General features: G+C 34.5%; 1 protein-coding gene across 2 annotated transcripts in view; it reads left to right on the forward strand.

Moving 5' to 3' along the window:
- LOC114334348 (chitin synthase chs-2) overlaps window positions 1-18,969 on the forward strand; it is a 167,101-nt gene that overhangs the window by 47,553 nt on the left and 100,579 nt on the right. For both annotated transcript variants that reach the window (XM_050646885.1, XM_050646886.1), the window contains exons 10-12: window positions 2,718-2,919; window positions 3,799-3,979; window positions 14,117-14,343. In XM_050646885.1, the coding sequence (XP_050502842.1) occupies window positions 2,718-2,919; window positions 3,799-3,979; window positions 14,117-14,343 (610 nt within the window). The remainder of the gene's footprint in view (window positions 1-2,717; window positions 2,920-3,798; window positions 3,980-14,116; window positions 14,344-18,969) is intronic.

Consider the following 18,969-nt stretch of genomic DNA (forward strand, 5'->3'; position numbering starts at 1 on the left):
ACATGATATCAATAACGTAGTTTTTATGTCGTTTTTAGATTATTTTTCATTTTATGGTTTTAAACATACACAACAATTATTCGTAAGGCATTGTTGGTATTGCAATTTTTCATTTAACTGTTTTAAATTTAGCCCATAGGCTGCAAGTAAAACCAAATGGAAGACTACCTATCTAAAATGTATAGAATTACAATACCCTCAATGCAACAAATATAGAATTTTCACTTTTTATATATACTTACTGTATCAAAACTGGAAAACGTATAAACTAATAAATAATTTATTGACAAATTAATTTAATTAAACTCGATAACACATAAATAATTCATCAACATGAAAATAAACACCAAAACAAAACAAATAACATAACCTCAAACAGTTTTCAAGAAGAACTATTGCATTGAACTAACTCACTTAAGAAAACGAACAAAAATCTCTTAATTAACACGTTTCTTCAACTAAATATCTAAATGAAAAGTCTTATTTTACCACACAAAGCATGTAAAAAATAAGTGAAAAATATCTTATGGATATTGTTTGGAGTCATAAGCATTACCTAAATTTTTAAGTTGCCCCTAAAATTTGTAACGTTAGACTTAGGCTATCAAATGGAAACGTGTTTTAAAACGTATTTTAACGTCATTAATCTTACGTATTTAAAATCACCTACAAAAGACGTTTCTACGACATAATGTTCAAACACGTGTATATATTCAACCAAAAACTAACGTCTCTTCGACGTTATTGAGGTCACTTGGTTGCCTGGGTCCACTCTGCGATGAAGTATAAAAGATTAAAAAATGGAAAAACTCCAAATAAATCCTAATAGCCCAGTCGGGATAGCATTTGACCTTGCATTAGGAGCTGCCCCAAATTTTATTTTTCTAATCTTTAGGGAGGGTAATATTAGTATAAATTTAAAATCTCGACTGAATTCCGCCGTTGCGTTAGCCGCCATCTTGATTTTAAACGAGAACCGTTTTTGCTCAATATCTCCGCCATTTTCAATTTTTAGACAAAAAGTGTAGAAACTGAAATTGTTTAAAATGCGATTTTCTATAGTTTCATTTATTATAATTTTTTTCGTGCGGTCGATATTTTCCGAGTTATGAGGGGAAAATAGTGACAGTTGTAGTATAATTATTGAATTATTGAATTATCTCGGTTATTATTAGTTCTACAACAAATATATACCTATACAAAAATGAAGAGAATTAAATTTTGTATAATTTTGATGCCGTACATTTTTTTGATAAAATCAATATTTAAGGTAGTACGTATGTGCTAAAGGTGCGAGCGTAAGACCTGATTAATTTTGTAGCAATTGTTTTTGTTCAATATCTCCGCCATTTTCAACTTTTCGACAAAAAGTGTAAGAACTGAAATTGTTGCAATTACGACTTACTACAATTTTTCGAGAGAACCAGTGGCGGGTCTACAAGGGGGGGAAATGGGAAAATTCCCCCCAACAGGGTCCAAAATTAAAAAAAAAATTGTTGAAACATCACGATATATTAGCTGACATAAAACTTAAAATATCGACAGACAAATTCAACCAATCAAACCCGCTAGTTAATAAAATTAAGTGAACTTAATGCATATAATGTCTTTTTATGTCTTTTATATACTTAGTTTGGTTGATGTTTCATTGGAAGTTTCAAAAATTGTATAAAATATAATTCTCTTTATTTTTGTTTATGTACAATTATGTCGTAAAGTTAATAATAAATTAGAAAATTCAATAATTATGCTTCCCCTCCGCTTCCATTATTTTTCCTCTTAACTCGGAGAATATTGATCGTATAAAAAAATTGTGCCAAAGAAATTGTAGGAAATTGCATTTCCAACAATTTTCTTTCCCACCATTTAGGTTGAAAAGTTGAAAATGGCGGAGATATTAAGCAACAACAGTTCTCATTTAAAATCAATATGGCGGCTAATGCAACCGCGGAATTCAGTCGAGATTTTAAATTTACACTACTATTGATCTCTGCTAAAGGATAGAATTATAAAATTTGGGGCAGCTTGTAAACAAAATTCAATTCAATAATTATGCTTCCCCCACCACTTTTTACTATTTTCCCATGTAACTCGGAAAATATCAACCGCATGAAAAAAAATGGTTAAAAAGAAATTGTAGGAAAGTTTAATTTGAACCATTTTAGTTGAAAATGGCGTAGATAGTGAACAAAAACAATTGCTATAAAATCAATCCGGTCTTACGCTCGCGCCATTACCGCATACGTACTACCTTAAATATTAATTTTAGCAAAAAAATGAAAGAGATCAATTTTGTGTAGAATTTAATTCTCTTCATTTTTGTATAGGTACATATTTGTTGTAAAACTAATAATATACGAGATAATTCAATAATTCAATAATTATGCTCCAACACTCACTATTTTCCCCTCAAACTCGGAAAATATCGACCGCACAAAAAAAATTATAATTAATGAAATTATAGAAACTCTACACTTTTTGTCAAAAAATTGAAAATGGCGGAGATATTGAGCAAAAACGGTTCTCGTTTAAAATCAAGATGGCGGCTAACGCAACGGTGGAATTCAGTCGAGATTTTAAATTTATACTAATATTGACCCTCCCTAAAGATTAGAAAAATAAAATTTGGGGTAGCTCCTAATGCAAGGTTAGGCCTGTTATTCGTCTAACTCGACTGGACTAAAATTACTCAAAATACTTGCATCGTTACATTACAGGATTATGGACAATGATAAGCTCCACCCAACAGAAATTAAAAACATGGCCCACAATACATATATACTTGCTTTAGACGGAGATATCGATTTTCAACCCGCTGCCGTACATCTCTTGGTGGATTACATGAAGAAAAACTCCAGTTTGGGAGCTGCTTGTGGTAGAATTCATCCAGTCGGTTCAGGTGCAATGGCTTGGTATCAGGTTAGATAGATAGATCTTTTTACACAGAGAAGTAAAAGCTTCGTTTGTATAATAGTATATGTTTTATTAAAAAACTTTTAAAAAATCATCCAAATGGATTATAAAAATTTCAGAACGTTTTCGGCCTTCTCAGACCATTATCAGTGAAACATTCTATTTTGTAGTTAAAACTAGCCCACTTCCGTGTTTATAAAACTTTAAAGGTTCAAAAGACACAGGCCAACTGGTAAGAACCACGTGTTTCAGTCGAGCAAGGACATGCTGCTCTTTGAGTATTAAATTGAATCCATTTTCCAAATTATTTACTACAAATGTAATATGTAAACCATATATTTTGATGTCACCACTACCTTTAGTGTGCTAGTTTCATGTACCTACTTAACGGAATGCACTGAGAATGATCTGAATCAGATCGAAAAAGTTATGCCGTAATCCATTTGGACGACACTTTTTAAAAAGTTTGAATAAAAATTTTTACACCAATATAAAAATTTAAGTTTTTACTTCTGTATTAGTTTTTTAACTATGGTATACAGCCAGCTACTGGGATTTCCCCATTAATTTTGAAATTTTTAAATTATTTATTAATTTCGCCAAGACATTAAATACAAAACCCAATATATGGATACTTATTTTAGAGGAACATGGTGTCTTTATTTAGTATAATATCCTTATTTAAAGTGTGATAAATTATTAATTTCAAAATTTTATGTATTTTGATAGAAACTGACATGTTACATTAAAAGGTATTATACCATTGATTACGTTTTCACAATTTTTCAAAATTTCCTGGTAAATGATATATTAACATCAACAGAATCTAAATTAAAATAACATATAATAAGACTAGTTTTGATTGTATCCAAGTTTTGATTTCAGGTGTTTGAATATGCGGTTGGTCATTGGCTTCAAAAGGCAACCGAACACGTCATTGGTTGTGTACTTTGTAGTCCTGGTTGTTTTTCTTTATTCAGAGCTGGAGCCCTTATGGATGACAATGTAATGGCAAAATATACCACAGAATCTTCAGAAGCACGACACTATGTACAATATGATCAAGGTAAAGTTTATAGAATAGAATAACAAGCAAAATCTTCTTCTAGTTGGATATCAAGGTGGTTGCCTCATTCGCTATCGTGAATTTACTGACAGAAGTTATAAAATAATAATGTAGTCGATACTTCCTACCATTATTGTCCTAGATTTTGCAGCCATGATGTTCTTTTTCTACTAGTACCACGTTTAGTATATCGGTATATTCTTCTTTGTGATTAACATTAATGCTACTAGAGGCACACCAAATCACAGCTCTTACGAAGCTATTCAACAACATCTGCGAGACTGATTACTTACCAAAAACAGGCTACATACTATCAATATTCATTCCACTTCCTAAAAAAGTTAACGCTAAAAAATATGAAAAACGTAGATTAGTCACTTTGATTAGCCACGTACTTAAAGTACTCCTTGCTATTATTCACTCGCGCATATAGGTACACCAAATTAGAAGAACACCTGAGTGAAGTTCAATTTGGATTCAGAGTAGGACTCTGAACGAGGGAAGCACTTTTCAGTTTGCAAGTTCTAATGCAGAGAGCCAGGGATGTTAACTGCGATGTGTATACATGTTTCATTGATTTCGAAAAGGCATTTGATCAAGTCCCACGTAGGAAACTAATCGATATCCTAAAAATATTAGTACTCGATGGTAAGGATATAAGACTGATCTCAAACTTATATCTCCGACAAAATGCAACAGTGCGATTAGAAAATGAACTGTCCGATATCTTCACAGTCGAAAAGGAATTAGACAGGGTTGCATACTGTCCCCAGCATTATTTAACATATACTCTGAAAACATCTTTAGAGAGGCCTTGGACGAATCAGAAGATGGTATTGCTGTAAATGGCCAACTTATAAACAATATTAAATATGCAGACGATGCATTATTGCTGGCAGATAGTGAGCAGGGGCTCCAAGGGATGATTGATAATGTTGTAGAAACATGTAACAAATATGGTCTAAAACTAAATTGCAAGAAGACAAAAATAATGATCATTATTAAGAACACCAACATAAACGCCCAAATTACAATAAACGATACACCGCTAGAAAGAGTGGAAAGAATATGCTATTTGGACTGCAATATTAAGGATACTTGGGATCATAGTTACGAAATAAAAACTCGTACCAGAAGTTCTTTTAACAGTCTTAGGCCTTAGGAAGATCCTCTGCAGCTTATCTTTAAATATCAATATACGCATAAGAATTCTCAGATGGTACGTCTTTAGTTTCCTCCTGTACGGAGTAGAAAGCTGGATTCTTACAGAATATGTCATAAAAGGATTAGAGGCGTTTGAAATGTGGTGCTACCGACGTATGTTGAGGGTCTTATACAGGGTGTTAGTAAATAAGTATAAAAAATTTTAAGGGCTAATTCTACATGAAAAATTAATGCCAGTTTGCTCTATAAACATATGTCCGCAAATGCGTAGTTTCGGAGATACGGGGTGTTCAAATTTTTATTTCAAACTGCCAACTTATTTATTGCTCTAAGATCAGTTAAGCTATGAAAATGAAATTTGTGTGAATGAAAAGTACAACTTTTTAAATCGTTGTATCTCAAAAACGGTGGCTCTTAAAAAAAGATTAATAAGACATTTTTTATAGATAATTATCTAATCTACATTTTCTGTTAGAACTAATTTTATGATAAAACTTACCGTTTCGCTAAAAATCGCTAAAAACTATATTTGGTGACATTTGGTAAATTTTTTAGCTCGGGTCGGATTTATGAGGACTTTTTATATTTCATTTATAATGGTATTTTGAACAATCCTACTAATTTTTAACTTGATCGTAATTTTTGTAACCTCGGATGTGTAAGTTGACCGGAGTATAAATATAATTTCGTAGAATAAAAGGTATATACCCCATTACACGAATATACGACTCTATTGGATTATCGCGACAACGAATATTTTACTGTGCAAAATATGAAGGACGAAAGAAAATTGCAAATTATATTGTTGTTTATTGGAGTAACTTTCGTACTTCTTATGTTGCACACTAAAATATTCGTCGTCGCGATAATCCAAAACAGTCGTATATTCGTGGAATACACCATAGCAGGGCCGGACTGGCACATAAAAAAGGCGTCAACCCAAATCCTAAAAAAGGCGCCAGATCCCCCACCCTTTTTTACATCAAACTTTTTTCAAATCCTAACGCATGTATTTTCAAGTAACTCTATAAATATTACTTGTGATTTTTTTAAGTTTATTTTAATTTAAATCCATAAAGTAATTTACTATTTTTATTGGAAACAGTAAATTATATTAAGATGCCATAAAAATATAGCTTCAGTTTCCCAGTATCCCTTTTCCTCCGTTACATTTTTTGATGATCTCGGGAGATTTAAAACAAATTTTTGAAAAGTTTGAGTAATTATTCAACTGCTTCTTTAGAGGGATCTACTGGTTCAAAAACAATTAACAACAATCATGATTGGTGTTCAATATAACTCACTTTTTGAATTTTTTCAAATTTTTAGAGCGCTCTAACACTCCATATAATAGAAGAGTAAACCTAGATAAAATATCCGCAACCACACAGTGTCAGGCGATCCGTGCCTGAGTGGTGAATGACCTAGATCAGACAGCCGCAAACGGAGCCCTCGGAGAACTGACGAAACCCTTTGAAATTTCAAATTCAAGCCTTAACGTGGGTAAGGGCGCACTGCATCGCCGGACAGTATAATTCGCCCATACTCATGGGCACTATATGGATAAGTATTTAATCACGCAGGAAAAAATAAAACAAAACGAAGGGACAATGGAGCGAGTCACCGGTGATGATGCAAGCTGGAACAAGCTATGATGAGATGATAATATCGTGTTCATCAGTAGTGAAGGGAACAAAGGGAAAGTATTCAGCGAAGAAGAAAAGAGGAAGGAGACTTCGGAAAAAGGGGATCTGTTGGAAGAATTCCGGTCAGGGGTAGGGACCTGAACAAGACGGAGCTTCCAGCGGAGGCAACCTTGAAAAGGAGCTCCTCACTTGGGGAGAAAAGATCTAGAAAGAAGGAGTAGAGTTCCGAAATAACGGCTATGGTAAGAGCAATGAATAAACTTACCAGAGTTACAAATAATTTAGTGAAACTAATGTCCGACCATAAGAACACGAAAGTCGAAATCAAGAATGAGGTAAAAAACCTTAAAAGAGTCACCAAAGACATCTTCTTCTTTTTGTATAGACATGACTGTCTGTTTTTTCAATGTGCTTCTAGTAAGTTGTCGTTCCATCGTTTTCGTGGTCTTTCCACTGATCGTTTTCCTATTGGAGAACCGTCTCGCGCTGTCGTTAAACTGTCGAAGACTACTGTCCACCGAAGACATGGAGGGAACTTTCAGAGAAGTCGCCCTCGGCAGCATTGAGAACAGAAATATAATAGTGGAGAAAAGCGGTGAGCAAGCGTGTCCACACAAATGGACTTCGAAGAGTTCTTTCCCGAATAACTTAGTGAAAGAAAGATACAAATGATCGCAACGGTCCTGAACTCAAGGGAAAGAGGCTTTGAAAAAATTAACATTATAAATTCGAATAGGAAGATCACTTTACTTTACGGTCGTCAAACCTGGAAGAGGAAATAAATCTCCAGGCGACTTAGTAATGGTCTTACAACCTGGACTTCTAGGTGAAGGGGAATGGTCCAACGACCTGACCAGGAAAAACCGAAACTGGTATTAAGTGCAGTAGGTACATGCAGACCAAGAGATCTCCCACTTAATTCTATGATCACAATTAGAAGGTAGAGTCGGGAAAAAGAGAACCGGGGAAATCGTCAGACTATTTTCATGATACCTGTAGAGAAAAGGGTGACAGAAATGGAAGGGGACAAGAGACTACTGGCAATTATCTCTAAATTATTGAGGGAAGACATAGACACTGGAGACCAGAGAGGCGTCCCTAACACTATAGGGGGGGCTACAGAGGTAGGAACCTCAGGAAGCTCCTCGAAGTCACCTTTATGGGCATGGACCTCCACCTCGCGCTGGAGGAGTATAAATGTGGTGACGCAGAAGGTGATAGTGAAGGGAGGTGGAAAATCCTACGCTGAGTTGTTAAAGCTAAACAAAGGCAGTGCAGACACGAGGAAGAGTCAAATTGGTGTCAAAAGCGCTAAGAAGATTAGGTAGAGGGACCTAAAGCTCGAAGTGGCATGGAAAGAACAGGCCGAACACCTGAAGAAGATAAGCGTGGCCCGCACGGAGGAAAACGAAGTAGAGAACGTCCGGGGCTATCGGAACCAGGTGGATATATTTAATATAGACAGTGATGCCAAAAAGAAAGAAATCCTGAGACAGGATCGCAGGTATACCGGCAGCAGAAAATCTAACACATCAAACTCGTCTCTATAAGGGAAAATAGAGAAGGCAACACAAACGTCACAGTCAGACTGACGCGCATCGCAGCCAAAAAAGCACTGGAAAAATAACATATTGGCTATAACTCCTGCAAGATACGAAAGAGAGACTGCATGTCCAGCGATGCTTCAGATGCCTACAGTTCAGTCACGGTAAAACCGACTGCAAGGGAGAAAACAGAGCGGCTCCTGCTACAGATGTGGCCAGGGAGGCCATCAGGCACTTGATTCCAGTAGTGAGGCGACTTTTTGACTCACTTCAGTGCCCGGAGTATAAATGGGATGTAAATGATTAATGGGATGTTACAATATCGGCAAGCTCTTATTTTTAAAGGATGCATATCGAATTTCTTAAACATTTATCTTCTTCTTTTCTTTTACTCCTCTTGATTCCATTTGGAACATAGGGCCTCTACAGTCCCCCTCCATTCATCTCTGTTTCTGGCCAGGGCTTTCACTTCTTTCCATGTTAACCCATTGTCTTCTAGCTCTCTGGTAATATTTCTTTTCCAGGATGTCATTGGTCTGCCTCGTTTTCTTTTTCCAGTTGGTTGGTAATCCAGGGCTTGTTTGGTTATATCATCTTCATTTTTCCTTAATGTGTGTCCAATAAACTTCCATTTGCGTCTGTTTATCGTTTTGGCTATCGGCTCTTGATTAGTTTTTCTCCAAAGTTCCTTGTTACTTATCCGATTTGGCCAATATATTTGCAATATTCGTCTAAGGCATCTATTTACAAATGTTTGAACCTTTTGTATAATCTTTTTCTCTATTTTCCAAGTTTCTGCTGCATATAGCAAAATACTCTTTACATTTGTATTAAATATCCTGATTTTGGTTTTGGTTGTTAATCTATTGGACTCCCATGTTTTCTTCAGCATATAGAACGCATTTTGGGCTTTAGTTATCCTTCCATTAATTTCCTCTTCTATTCCACCGCTAGCGTCAATTATGCTTCCCAGATAGCAAAACTTCTGTACATTTTCTACTTCTTCTCCTTCAATGAATATACCCATTTCTCTTTCCGTATTTATCTTCATAAGTTTGGTTTTTCTTGTGTTAATCTCTAGTCCTATTTTTCTTGCTTCTTTTGTCACCTTTTCTGTTTTTTTCTGCATATGTTGTCTTTTTTCGGACACCAGACATATATCATCTGCAAAGTCTAGATCTTCAAGCTGACCGAAAGCATTCCATCTAATTCCTGTTTTATTTTTCGTTGCCTTCTTCATGACCCAGTCAATTAAGATCAGAAATATGGTTGGAGATAGAATACACCCCTGTCTGACTCCACTGTCTATGTTGATTGGTTCTGTGAGTTTCCCATTGTGCATGATTTGTGCGGTATAGTTTTCATAGAACATTTTGATAATTCTTATATATTTTAATGGAATTCCATATCTCTTTAATATTTCCCACATTTTTTCTCTGTTAATCCGGTCAAAGGCTTGTCTAAAGTCAATGAAATTTATATAGATTTTGCTCTGCCATTCTATTGTTTGTTCTACAATGTTTTTTAATGTGTTAATATGATCTGTGCATGCTTTATTACTTCTGAAGCCCGCTTGGTTTGGTCTTAACAACTGGTCTATAGTTTCTTTCATTCTTTCTAGTATCATCCTTGTCATGACTTTACTCACTGTAGAAAGTAGTGTTATTGCTCTCCAATTGTTGCAATTCGTTTGATCTCCCTTCTTGGGTATCTTTACAATTATACCTTTTTTCCAATCATCAGGTATTCTCTCCTCCTGCCATATTCTGTTTATTAGTACATACAGGATTTCTTCCGATGTTTCTCTATCTGCTTTCAGTAGTTCTGTGGTAATGTTATCTATTCCAGCTGCTTTCCCTCTTTTCAGCTGTTGTATTGCTTTACTTACTTCTTTTTTTGTGAATTCCGATTCGGTGAAGTTTAGTTCTTCCTTTATTTCTTCATTTTCCATTTCGTGTTCTATTGTTCTGTTGGCATATACTTCTCTAAAATGTTCGATCCATCTCTCAACTATTTCCTTTTCATTCTTCAATATTTTCCCGTTCTTGTCTTTTACATGCTCAACGTTCATTTTTCCGCGCGAGCTTAGTTTTTTCGTCGTTTTATATAGAGTTCCCATGTCGTTGTTTTTTGCTGCTGTTTCTGCTTTTATTAACAGTTCTTCGTTATATTGTCTTTTGTCGTTTCTCGCACTTTTTTTAACTTCTTATCTTTCTCTCTATATTCTCTCTTCATTTGTTCCCTATCTCTTAGATCATTTTTTAGCATTTTACATTTAAGTAGTTTCCTTTCGTTTATCTTTTCCCACGTGCTTCTCGATAGCCATGGTTTATTACTTCTTTTTTGTATTCCTATCGTTTCTTTTGCTGCTTGTGTATATACATACTTGCATTTATCCCACAGCTCTTCTATCGTGGCATTTTCTGTGTTGTAAGTTTTATTATATAATTCTCTTAACTTGGTCTTATATTCTTCAGTACTTTCATTTCCGTCTTTGAGCCAGTGAACGTTATATCTTTCTCGTTGTTCCATTGGCGTTTTCTTACTTCTGGCTAGTTTGAGTTTGATTTTGGCTCTAATCAACATGTGGTCGGACCCTATGTCTGCCCCTCTCATTGCTCTAACATCTAAGAGTGAGTGCCTCCATGTCTTATCTATGGTTATGTGGTCAATCTGATTGTGTGTTTGTCCATCAGGGGATGTCCATGTTACTTTATGTATGCGTTTGTGTTGAAATATACTTCCACCTATGACTAAACTATTTTGGGTGCAGAAATCTATAAACATGTTACCATTCTCATTAATTTGTCCCAATCCTTCTTTCCCCATTACAGTTTCTCTTCCACTATTATTCGTTCCTATTTTGGCATTCATATCTCCGATTATCATCACAATATCTTTTTTATATTTATTTTGTATTTTATCGTATGCCATCTGTAGCTGTTGGTAAAACTCATCTTTTATGTCCTGTTCCTTTTCATTTGTTGGTGCATATACATTAACAATTATTAGATTTTTATATCTCGCTTTGAATCTAGCCATTATTATTCTATCCGAGATGGCTTCCCATTCTATTAGGGCATTTGTTGCTTCTTTTGAAATCATGAATGCAACACCACTCTCGTGTCGGTCTTTTTCGCCACATTTTCCCGAGTATATAACCGTTTTGGCGTGTTCAATTCTTGTTTTTCCACATCCCTTCCATCTAATTTCAGATAATCCTAATATACTAATGTTAATTTTATCCATTTCTTTTGCCACTTGATGTGTTTTACTTGTTTCAAACATTGTTCGGACATTCCAACATCCTATGTACGTTGTTTTTCTCAAGTCCATTTCCGTGGCCATTTTCGTCATCGCGTTATCCGTCCTATTTCCGAGGCTTGTAGAGGTTTCTTTAGCAATAATATTTTTTATGTGGTGAGGTTGCTAACCTCACGCACAACCCTCCTCCTTTCTCATCCTGGGCTTGGGACCAGGCAATGGTGGAGTTTAAACATTTATACCAAACATTAAAATGGCCACTTTTTGCGCATTCTGACAAAGTTGCGTTTCTACTACGCCCACGGACTTCATTATGTAGGATTCTAGGGCCCAACAATCCTACATGTATGGTCCTAGTTATGGAGCGCAGAAGAATGCACTCATATATTTTAGGGCAATTGTGAGATGATGTAACACTCTTATATTATAATAGAAACAGCAGATATTGATATCTACGAAAGGCGCCTGAATCGTAAAATTGGTCTTCGAGGGCGCCGCGCGTCGTATCTAAGCCATTTGATTATCTAATATCTGATACAAGTTGACAATGTGTATTTTGTTGTACCCAATGGCTTCATTATTTAGGATTCTGGGGCGCAACAATCTAATACCTGATAAAAGTTGACAAGTTGTATTTTGTTGTACCCAATGGCTTCATTATTTAGGATGCAAGGGCGCAACAATCCTATATGTATAATGTAGTTATGGAGAGCAGAAAACTACACCTGCCTATTATAGGCCAATTGTGGGATGTAACACTGTTTGTATCAAGTATCAGATAATTAAATGGCTTAGATGCAACGCGAAGCTCACTCGAAGACCATTTTTATAATAGAAACGGCGGAAATTTATACCTACGAAAGACGCCCGAATCGTAAAAATTATCTTCGAAGGAGTCGCGCGTCGTATCTAAGTAAGCTATTTACCTATTATAATAGAAACAGCGGATATTGATACTTACAAAAGGGGCCAGAATCTAAAAATGATCTTCGAGGGCACCGCGCGTCGTGTCTAAGCTATTTATTATAATATAAACCAATATAAACAGCGGATATTGATACCTACAAAAGGCGCCAGAATCTAAAAATGGTCTTCGAGGGCACCGCGCGTCGTATCTAAGCTATTTATTATAATAGAGACAGTGGATATTGATACCTACAAAAGACAAAGGAATCTAAAAATGGTCTTCAAGGGCGCCGCGAGTCGTATCTAAGTTATTTATTATAACAGAAACAGCGAAAATTATTGATACCTACGAAAGGCGCCCGAATCGTAAAAATTGTCTTCGAGGGCGCCGCTCGTCGAATCTAAGCTACCTATATATTATAATAGAAACACCGGATATTGATACCTACGAAAGGCGTCCGAATCGTAAAAATGGTCTTCGAGGGCGCCGCGCGTATTTGTGCTATTTGATTATCTGATACCTGGTAAAAGTTATACTTTGTTGTACCAACTGGCTTCATTATATAGGTTTCTATAGCAGCTTCTTCATTCAGTAAAAACAGTTTTTAGGGGAATGGTTGCCACCTAGTCTTTGTGTAAAGGTTAAAAGAAAATTTTCAGCGTTTAATTTTTTTAATGGATATATACTAACGAAGGCAAAAGGCGCACCGGCCCGCTGGCCGGTGGGCCGGCGGCCCAGTCCGGGCCTGCACCATAGTTATAATATTATATGGAGCGAAATCAAATTATAGCGTTGTGGTTGCTTTATCGTCGAAGAAGAAGAAATATGAGGAACCGAATTCATTGGGTCCATCCTATTAACGCAAAAAGATACGATTTATATATTTTTATATTCACACATATTGATGGAACCCCCTCTATACTCAACGTTAATTGCAACTATGTAAAATAAAGTTTATTATAATATACTTAGCAGTTTCAATTATTGTTGTTACCAGTAACATATAAATAATTTTGCTGTACTTACCAAATGTGACTTTTTATTTATCACCTAATTCGTCAAATTTACTGTTAAGTGCACGGCATACACCATTCCAAGCATTTCTCGTCAAGTTTCTATCTTTATATATTTCTATTGTTTTGTCCCAAAGAATAGGTCTCGCTTCAATTAATGTTATTAATATTTCACTATCAACCTGGGACATCATAATATAAAATATATGCACCTACTTCAAACAGCCACAAAGTGTAAATGAAAATAATGTACCAAACAACCAAAGAAACTACCTTCGTGCGACTGAATGACAGTATAATATGAAAGGATGCATTAAGTCCGCTATACCTATATAATAACTGGGTGCGTACAGACGGCACGGCTGCCGTCTGTTGTTGTATGCGAGGGACGGCATAAACACGGCGACTTCATCGAACGTTCCAACCACCGCGTCTAGTGAGAAAGGCTCCATATGATTACATGAGCCACCATTGGAATGTAGTCGTTCGTTCTAACCTACGCACGTTTAAATTCTTATACATAATGTGAAACAGCTCTAAATTCTCTATTCAATAACCGATTCTAGATACATATTATTATGTGCTGTTTGATGTTTTAGGTGAAGATCGGTGGCTGTGTACTTTATTATTGCAGAGAGGTTACCGTGTAGAATATTCAGCAGCTTCTGATGCCTACACCCATTGTCCAGAAGGTTTTAGTGAATTTTATAATCAGCGAAGAAGATGGATGCCTTCCACTACCGCAAATATTATGGATCTACTGACAGATTACAAACATATTGTTTCAATCAACGACAACATATCCAAATTGTACATTTTATATCAAGTAAGAATAATCCTTTATAATAATTATATTAGACTTAATTATGTAATTACAGTTGATTGAATTAACAGATATAGGGCCGGTTGTTCGAACGCTAATCAAGAAGTTGATTATAATCAATTCCCCTTAACAACCCTCAAATAACCAAATCCGTTGTTCGTCTACGCCAATCAGTTGAATGTAATCAATTATGTTAATTATCATTATGATAATTAACATAATTGATTGATTAATTAATTATTAATTAACATAACAATTATTAAAATAATTGATAAACTAATCAATTAATCTCATAATTGTAATCAAATATGTTTTCAGCAACCCCATCAAAGTTGACATTGACATTTGGTGACTGTAATTAAATATTTGATAATGATCAGTTGACTTCAATTTTGATTAGCGTTCGAACAACCGGTCCTTAGTTTAAGTTAATTATATAAATCAATATTAGGCGAGCAGCACACCCCTAATTTGAGACAGAAGTAGAAAAAACGACCACCATAATAGGTGAATGGCAAAGGTTGGTCATTCTTTATGTTCTCTGGGTCGCTGAATCCGAATATGAAGTTTATTTGTAAATAGAATTGGTGGAAAATGTTTAAAAATCAAATTTTTATGCAAAAATGAGAAAAACCAATCTTGATTTTTCATATTTACCTCGCTGTATCTATGGCCGTTGTAAATATTTCCTGTTGAAAATTTTACTGTGTCATCTTTGAAGAATTTAAATAACAATGTGATCTGTCCTAGATATTTAAACGAATTAAAAGAGAAGTTGTTAATTTTTAAACATTTTGTCGTCAGATTTCGTTAGTTTCATGTTTACTTAAAAAAGTTAGGTGAAAAACCTTTTAGTTTATAATTTTAATCAACACAGCATAAAAACATAAGTCATGAAGAAGTTTTGTAGAAAATTCCACACCTGTAATTTTGAACCAATCAAAATACGTTATTTTGACAGATCACCATGGCAACGGAGGTATTTTATCGGAAATTTTTTGCTCGTGGGGTACCCAACAGCGAATTATAGTGGAAATTTTTTGACGTTTACAATAACAGAACATTTTTGACAGACTGGTTTTTATTTGTTTACATAATTTAGTTTTGATTCATTTTCTATCACTTGTAGTTACTCAAAACTTATGTAAAATTGAAGAATATACTATTTTCTATCTTGAAATGGTATTCCCATGCAACTACAATGAGTAGAAATTACGAATTTGAAAGCCTAAATAATTGCTAACAAAGCTATGGCGCGCTATTAATCTGTTCATGCAGCTTTGGATTTTCAAATGCAAATTTGGTGTGGAATTTTCTTACCGAATACCACGCGAAGTCAAATTAATATCCGGAAATTTTTTTTTGATCATGAATATTTTTAGAAAATTTCCCTCGTCTGCGACTCGGGAAATTTTCAAAATATTCATGATCTCAAAAAAATTTCCGGAAATAATTTGACCTCTAGTGGTATTACTAGTGAAAATTTTAAGTCAAAATATGCAATAGGAAAAAAGTTATATGACTTTATAGACGAGTGGCACTCCCGCCCAAAAAAATGCTTATTTCTCGAGATACTGACTACGGTGTGGTGAATGGCTAATTTTGGTCTTACTTTATGTTTTTGATGGTGCTGAAAACGAAAATGAGGTTTATTTTTAATTTTAGATGGGAAACATTGCCTAAATCGCAATTTTACCCTAAAAAAAAAATGAAATCACGTTTTTCTTAAAATTAAAAGTTGGACCATTTTTTTAAAACATTTTGTTCTTTAACAAACTGAAAAATCTCAGATGCAGAAATCACCATTATAATACGAATTAAAATCGACAAGGAAAAAAATTTCCTGTAGTTGGCTGTATACCATGTAATACAAAAAACAATAAAATCCTTTATAAAATAAAAGGTATATATTTAAAATCCCTAAAAAGGGCTACATCAAGAACTAGTTTTCGATTAGTTTACCAATCATCATCAGTACTTACGTGAAATTTACATGTTAACCACCAAGATATAGTTTTACAAAAATATGTGGGTCAAAGCCCTTTACAAGTAATCCGTCAAGGAAACATCGGTTAAAATATCGGTTTTATTCCACCAATTCTAGAAAAAAATAAACTTCATATTCGGATTCAGCGACCTTGAAAACATATAGAGTGACCAAAATTGGTCATCAACCTTAAAGTTGATTTTCGAGGTCGGTAAACATAATTTTAGGGGTTGCTGCCGCTTGCCTATATGAATTTTAGGTTTTAAAATATTGTATGTATTACAGTTATATTAGATAACCATTTAACGGTTAAATAGAAGGGACTTCAACTTTTGTGCATTCTGTAATCTAATAACTCAGTTTTGGGGGATAAAATTTCCAAAATATTAGTAATCACAGCATCATTTTGGTGGTAGCTTCAGTTTTGTAAACGTACATAATATTATGTGTACCACTTAATACATTTAACCGAACCAAATCGCCAATAGTTTGCAAAATGGGTCCTAAGATATATGTTTTCTCGGCAATTTTTCGAAGACATTACTAAAAATATCACAAACGAGAACACTAGTTAAACTGAATGCATCACTTCTGTTATTATGGCTACGAACGACGATGTTGTCCCAGACTTATTTAAACTTTCATTAATTCTAACAGAATGACAAATTTTTCAAGTAAGTGGAGAGGGTATGATAGAAAACTATATATCTACGATTGATAAAACTAAATCCGAATTTTTAAGAATCTTCGATGTTCTACAACACGCACATTCTAACTTAGCTAACACCAACGTACTTACAGAATTTTCATATAATTTGTTGCAACTAAAAACGTCATCAAATATTATACAGTATCAACGTAAATTGTTCAGCTGGACATAGGAAATATACAGTGAGATAATTGTGGCAACTGCGCTCTCTTTTTTGGCCTAAGGGAATGGGAAAACTATGACAGTTTAATTTTGAAATTAGATTTTAAATAAAAAGTATTTTAAAAATTAAAGTAGAATGATTAACTCATTAATCATAATCTTTGTTTTTGATTTATTTATGAACAGCCTTGCTTGCAAACTCACTCATGCTATGATGCTATTCATTCAAACAACTCTACTGTACGTGAAACTCGTACTCGAACAGGACCTCGTTTTTGACATTCTTCGTTATATAACGAATTCGCATTTTAGCTATTACTTGATAACGAGTACTATACAAAATTTATATTTTTGACGGAATTCGTTACGCCTTTATCGAATTCGCTAAAAATAGCGATTGTATGATTTGGCAACATTGATAAACTCAATAATATGTGTTGTATGCAATGAACTGTCAATACAGTTCATTGGTTGTATGTCAGTATAACGTCTGTCTAACCGTATTTTTATTTAAGATTTATAAAAATACACTATAAATATTGATTTTTGTAAATCAGTTCAAATAAGTTTACTTTATGTACGATCCAGAAAATGGACCAGAAAAAAAGGCTGCTAAAAGTGACCGAAAAGCAAAAGAAAGTTTTAGTGGAATACATTAAAACAAAACCTCAGTTAAGTAGTGGAAGGTTTACTCAAGATTTTTCTCAGAAAGATTCTGAACAATTATGGGAAGACTTTACCAATACCCTAAATAGTATGGGTGGGGCAATTAAACCCATAGGGTTTAAGGTAACCATACTCATGTAACTTTTATTGACGAACTTTTAATCTACCTTTTTTAGTGTTGGCAAGACATTCGTTCAAGAACGAAAGTCAAAATGGGGAACATTAAAAAACACCAGAATAAAACAGGTGGGTGCCCTCCAATACCCCCCGAGGATAATTTAACATCGACAGAAGAAGATGTATATAGCATTATTAAAGAAGTTTCGGTGGAAGGACATACAGTTGAGGAATCAATGGTTTCCTTCGATTTTAATTCATATACAACAAATATGTTGTCGGAGACTCTGAATTCCCAGATTGACGTACAAGATGGTAGTAATGAAAACAACCAAAGAATGGACACTGTGCCAAATCTCAAGATTACAAACGAAGATCCCCAAGACATAAAATTACAAACACCACAAAAAAATGAAAATAGAAATCATCGATCAACAATGAGGTCCAAAAAGAGAAGAATTCCCAAAAAACGAGAAAATTTTATGAATGCATCTGCTGCTGCAACGACGTATAAGGATTATTTAAATAAAAAGAATAATATAAAAAAAGCTTACTACCGAGAAAAAATTAATATAATGAAAACGAACCTTAATATAAAAAGAAGGAAAAATATATTCCTTCAAAATATACTGGAGAAATTGTCAACATTAGCTGAAGAGTTGATCTGATTTGTATTATGGCAATATGTTTATGATGTTAATTTGGAATATTTACTTATGTATTTCTGTATTTTTTTAATTTTAGTTTATTCAGTAAAAGCTTTGTAGTATTAATTGTTTATATCTTTTAGTCATCATTCTCTTTGCCTTACACCTATGCGGGGTCGGCTTCCCTAATTTCATTTGTCCACACAATTCTATCTTGTTTTATCTCAATATTAATCCCCTTTACCAACATGTCCTGCCTAATCGTCTCAGCCCGGGTCTTCTTTGGTCTTCCTCTCCCACTCCTTCCAGGAATCTGCACTTCAGCAATTCTTCGTATTGGG

Source organism: Diabrotica virgifera, chromosome 3 (genome assembly GCF_917563875.1).
Source record: "Diabrotica virgifera virgifera chromosome 3, PGI_DIABVI_V3a".
Classification (NCBI taxonomy): Eukaryota; Metazoa; Arthropoda; class Insecta; order Coleoptera; family Chrysomelidae; genus Diabrotica; species Diabrotica virgifera.